A 6095-nucleotide genomic window follows, 5' to 3' on the forward strand; every position below is an offset into this window, starting at 1 on the left:
GGTCAGGGAGGGGTCTGTGGGTCAGTGTCGTCTGAGGAGGAAGCAGATGAATGGAGTTGCGCACGGTAACTTTTATTTAAGATTTAAGTTTTTTTATTTTATTTCAAAGGTCCTCATGGCTCAGCAGCAGCAGAAGCATAAATATTACTGTTAATAAAGCTGATGATAAAGTTGAATAAAAATCTAAGTCTGATTCTGAAGGTAAATTAAATATCTGACAGTGATCATTACACAGTGTGGCTCTAATTCCTCACTTCACCGTGTCGCAGTTTCATGTCTCCAAAATGAGCGTACGCATGGGTCAGAGCTGGCTGAGGCACCACACATTTTCATGTCAAGTTTGGATTTTATAAATCACAACCTTGGCGTAAAAAGTGGCGTACGCAAGTTTCTGGGCTCAAATTGTGCGTACGCCAGTTTTATAAATCCGACCCCTGGTTCCATGAATCTGACCCAATGGAAATGGCTTGGAACCATACCGAACCGTACCGACACTAAGTGGCCCTAGTGGAAAGGAGCGATGGTGGCTGTTTTTAGTCTCAGGCAGTACCTTCTCACTGATCAGGTCGTGCAGCATGGTGACGATGCGTGAGCGCAGGACTCCTCCTCCGTCCTTCTGGAACAGCTCTGATAAAACCTGCAGCCCCCCACGTGACAGGAAGTGCTGCTGTGCAAAGGGGAAGTGGCGTAGAAGAGAGGCCACGGCGAACAGGACCTGCAGGAGGAACGGGGACCGTCAGAGAACAGGTGCGTGTTCTGCGCTGTGACCCGTTAACGCCGTACCTTCTTTTTAACGCTGTGGAGCTGAGCCGTGGCCAGAGTGGTCAGAAGAGTCTGCAGAGCTCCTTCCTCCACAGCTTTGACCTGGACCACCGGGTTACTGCAACATGAGCAGAGCACTCAGCTCACACACAAGCAGCTGGATCAGAACCACTGCAGAGTCAGTGTTGGCTTCAGTACCTGGCCACAGCAGAACCAAGAACCAAGGCAGAGTTCTCCTGCAGCTGGACATCAGAACTGTTGAGAGCTTGGAGGATGAAGCTCAGCCCTCCCATGGAGCACAGCGTCTGAGCGTTATCCACCTGACCAACACCACAACACAGTTAAAGAACCTGCTAAGAACCATACAGGTCCTGTGGATCCACGCCTTACCTGATGGACCAGGTACTCCAGCTCCTGCAGGATACCCAGTCTCTGCTCGGTGCTTAAGTCGGTGCTGTTGAACTGGTCCAGGAGGCGCCTCATGATCTGACAACACAAGCTCAGCTCAGCCCTGAAACCTGAGACAAACCCTGGTACTCAAAGCCCTCAGCTGGTTCAACAGGAACATCGGAATCATGTGGGACAAGTCCACAAAGACCCAACATCAGATGATCTGAACCAGTTCTTTGTCAGCCTGGAGAACACACTCAGTCTGGACCTTAAGGCCCTGTCCTGCTTTAGACAACTTGTGAAAATGTTGGAGACATCTACGGTGAAGATGGAATTAAAAACATCAACTGGAAATCTCTTCTAGGCTTGCATATACTTTAATTCTAACTAAACGATCAAATATACAACTTATTAGTAATTTACTTGACAAATGTTTCAATGCTATTGTGTGACAGGGCCTTGACAGGAAGTCTGAGAGCAGACCCGGGTCTTTCAGACTGCAGAGGACACTCCTGGAGGTTTTAACCTCCTGCGACCCAAGTTTTTTCTGGATGTGCATTTCTTCTTTCTCTAAGAAACAAGGGATTAGTAGGACCTAATAAGTATAATAACTAGACCCTGTCATGGTACAGGAAGTGTTTCTTGCAAAAAAAAAAAAGATGTCTTCATATGAGGACACTGGGTCTCAAAATGTCACTTTTTGAGGAACACCTAAGAAATGACCGTGCAAAACCTGAGAAACTTCATGATAGTCTTTCTGGTGGTTCCATTTTCCTAGTTATTTTGGCAAAACAGCTGCCAGCTGTTGACCAGAGCAAGATTAGTGCATCATCATCATCATCATCATTACAACTTTCAGATTGCTTTTCAGTTTGAAGAACATATTACATGATGTAATTGCAGGAAATCACAGACCATTTAACCAGAACATCATTGGTATAATTAACTGGTTGAATAAATGTATCACTGGTAAGAAATATTTACTAGAACTGTTCTAAATATTTCCAGATTTGTTTAACTAAACTTCGTGACCAAATAACCACTTACACTATTTACATTTGTAAACTGTTCTAAATATTTGCCGGTTTGTCCTACTTCATGGCACAATTACTGTATTTATTCGTGTATAATATGATCTCATATATAATACGAGGCCCCCCTTTTTTGAGCTTAAAAAGCATAAAAAATTTAATCCTCAAACTACCTCCAATTTCATACAGACTTCAAGATTTTTCAGCCTTTGCAGTCTTTATACACATCAGTAAAGTGATCATTGGATTGTTCATTTTATTTTAACAACATGTACTAAAAGGTATTTTGACAACAAATATATATCAGCTGTAGCAGCATCATATGAATTCTGGCATTTTACACATAGTCCACCAGGAGGCGCCAACACAAAAGTCAGAGACTTCACATGAGATTTGGACCATCTTGTGGGGGAAAAGCAGATTACCTCGTACTCGTGAGTGGCCACTCTGGTGGGGAAACATTTTTCAGGGATACAAACTTTTTCAGAACACCGGTAGACGGCAGCCATTACAGACGAACATGTGTGTGTTTGTTGTTCGAGGAGCGGCTCGGTCACACACTAATGTCATTAGTTTGTTATCATTACTAAGGTTCAGGACTGCTTTTTACCCCTTTTTTCACATCATGTCTTCTGCTTGGATCTGTTATTATCTCACTCTGAAGCATGGAGGAGTGTCACAGGTGAGCTCGTTTCAACTGCTTTTTACGACACGGTCTCATTTCCGGACTCAATAATTTTGCCGATATTTCAGTTAAAATGCATATGTAAAAATATTTATCTGAGTATAATACTACCCCCCCAACTTTATGGATGATTTTATGGATTAAATTTTACGTATTATACACGAATAAATACGTTAATAACAAAATTATAGTCCCAATGTCCTCAAATGAGGACTTTACTTTTACAGACATTTTACTTTGCTTCATTTGTAAAAAAAAAAAGTTTATTTTTGCATGTCTAAAGACGTAACTGTGCATAAATAAGTTGGTTTCAAGCGTGAAATGTAACTTGGATTTTTACTTTGGTCATTTTTCTTACCAGAGTTGTTGTAGAAACTTTTTACTGGGATCCACTCCATCTTGTTTTCACTTAAATGAGTGTAATATTGTCATTGGACCACCAGAGGGTGCTGGTAGTGTCTATTAATGAGGACAATGTGTTAAAGTGGAAGAAAAATGATGCACCATGGGTAGAGAGGCAAAAATGCAATGTCCCCATATGAGGACACGGGGTCTCAGGAGGTGTGGAATCAGCTGAGTGATACCCTGACACTGCGGCTCCTCCAGACTGACAAAATCAAGTTCTAAAAGAATATTCAGTTTTTATTTCATGTATTAAATGTTTGGTTGTCCTCAGAGAACAAAAACACTTGGAAAATAAGAAGAGTTTGCTCGTTTCCACTCATTAATGCATGTGGAGCAGAAACTGCAGTACCTGAACATCCGTCTCCACCTGAAGGTCCAGCTGAGCCATGTCCCTCTTCAGCTCCTCCAGAGGACGGAACCTGGACTTCACAGAGTCCTGCAGACAATCCCAGCTGTAACTGTGACTTGTTCTTTACACTGTGGGGTTAAACACGGGACTGTACCTGAGTCTCTGAGTCTCTGCTGGCCTCCTTCAGATCCTCCTTGATCTTCTTCATGGCTCTCTTCAGCTCATCGGGGTCCAAGGAGGACTTGCTGTTCTCCCTGTGAACACAGATGTTTACAGCTGGTTCCCTCCTGCTGCCTCAGGCTTCAGCCTGAGCTGTGAGGATAACAGGTGGAGCAGCGGACCCACCTGTGCTCCTGAGTCCAGTATTTGAGCTGCTCCTCTCCCAGCCTCACCTCCCTCTCCCCCGTCTGCAGATTTAGTCTCACGTGAGAACCTGCCGGGACGGCCTGGCCTGACCCACCAGAGGCACACAGAGAGGACAACATCTGCTTCAGTGTTTGGGCTCAGCGTTTATTCTGTGGATTTTTACATTTGTTGTAGGGATGTCCCGATCGCAGACTCAGTATTGGTGGCAGATATGGCCATTTTTAAAAATCGGGTAGAATGGGCTTTAGTCATGTGATCGGGCCGATCCAGTTTTTGTGACAGTTTTCAGCATCATCATGCTTTACAACTGCTGTTAAGAAGTCAAGACGCACACAAGTATGCATCCATGTCCACAGTGTGGGAACACTTTTCAATGGAAAACGATGCTGAAACTGCATCTTGCAAAATCTGCAAACTGGATGTTTCTCATGGTGGGAACAGCAGGGCTCGCTTTAATACTACCATCCTTGTCACTTGGAAAGAAATAAAGAAATAAAGAAACAGGTAGTGCTGGGCGGTATACCGTTTTGTACCGAAAACCAGTTTTTATTTTTGTTATGATATGAATTTTCTGAATACTGGTGTAAATAGCCTGAACACGTGCGGAACGTTTCGTCGCGGCCGCCAGTGAGCTGTTTCCCTGGGGACACGTTTCCTCGCAGCACCGCTAAGCGCATTAGCATGCTAACATTATTGTTGGAACAACTGGCGGCGGGTGGTGTACTTCAGCTGCTTATATGGTCTGATGTAAAAAAAATCCCATTTTCACCATCGATGAATAGTAAACAACTCTTCAGTGACGTGCACGGTTAGATTTAACGTGCTGCGTTATAACGGAGACGTTATTGCATGGAGACTCTAGCGTGCTTCTATTGTGAAAAGCCAGGGGGGAAGTAGTTTTATAGAGAAGCGGAGTTGACTGGTGTGCAAGGTGAGTCGTCTTTTTAAGTTTTATTAACACGTAACGATAGACCAGATAATGATTTTTTTTCTCAACCCTTCATGATCGGACCTAAATGCATGATTACTGTCTACAACCAGGCAAAGAAGAAAAGACGTACAAGAGGAGGGAAACAGTGATACAGAGGTACAGTAAAAGAAAAAAGTCTATAAGCAAAGTTTGTACATTTTATTATCAGCTGTGAGGGAAAAAAACACTGTCAAATACCGTGAAACCGGTGTAATTGTTGAAAATACCATGATACAAAATTTGGGTCATACTGCCCAGGTCTAGCTATAGGGTCGGTATCGGAAAGACTAATCGTTAAAAAAAAAAAAAATCGGATTGTATCGGGAGACTAATCGTTGAAAAAAATCGGAATGTATCGAGAGCCAAAAAATCTGGATCGGGACATCCCTAATTTGTTGCACCGACGGTGAATTTATACTGACACTTCATTTTAAAGTTTCTCTCAAAATAACTGATAAACTGTTCAAATAAAAGCTGCTGTATTAAACTAACAATTGCAGTAATATAGTTCACAGCTTTTAAGCAGAATATGTGACGTCACACAAACATTCTTAGTTTTTAGGCGACACTTTCTATCCTGATAGAACGAGCGGTTCCAGAGATGTGGCTTGATTTGTTTCACAAACTGGGAACACGCTCAGAAAATCTGTCTGAATCTTATTTTTAATGACAATTTAAAGACAATAGCCTATATGCCACGGTCATTAATGACATACTGTATTTCCGGTAAAATTCTTGCCAAGCTCCTCCCTTCCACTTCCTGGTTACTGCCTTTGTTTTTAGCGTTAGCTCCTAGAACTAGTCCGTGTACAGTGTACACAGTGTAACTGTACAGTGATGAGTCCAACCAGGAAGTTTTTTATGAATTTTGTAGGCCCTGTTGTAGAGCCTAACTATGGGTCCTAAGATTTCATTTGTTGTAAGAGACCAAACAGGTAAACAGTACGACATGGTTGAGAGTATAATGGCATGAAGATAGATATTTGAAACAGAAGATGTCAGATTGGATCTAATTTTTGAATAAACATATAATTTCTGTTTCAACTTAGTGGTTAAAACTTGTACATGATCACTGTAGCGAATTACTTAATGAACTTAGGACCAGCCTAATCTTCACAAAGGTAATCCCTCAAGATC

General features: G+C 42.5%; 1 protein-coding gene across 1 annotated transcript in view; it reads right to left on the bottom strand.

The window, feature by feature from the left end:
• sil1 (SIL1 nucleotide exchange factor) overlaps window positions 1-6095 on the bottom strand; it is a gene marked incomplete at its 5' end in the record, with an annotated part of 14314 nt that overhangs the window by 5967 nt on the left and 2252 nt on the right. The window contains 7 exon segments of the mRNA XM_014026735.1: window positions 551-715; window positions 784-880; window positions 961-1082; window positions 1153-1248; window positions 3623-3709; window positions 3777-3876; window positions 3968-4073. Of these exon segments, the coding sequence (XP_013882189.1) occupies window positions 551-715; window positions 784-880; window positions 961-1082; window positions 1153-1248; window positions 3623-3709; window positions 3777-3830 (621 nt within the window).

Source organism: Austrofundulus limnaeus, unplaced genomic scaffold (assembly GCF_001266775.1).
Source record: "Austrofundulus limnaeus strain Quisiro unplaced genomic scaffold, Austrofundulus_limnaeus-1.0 Scaffold586, whole genome shotgun sequence".
Lineage (NCBI taxonomy): Eukaryota > Metazoa > Chordata > Actinopteri > Cyprinodontiformes > Rivulidae > Austrofundulus > Austrofundulus limnaeus.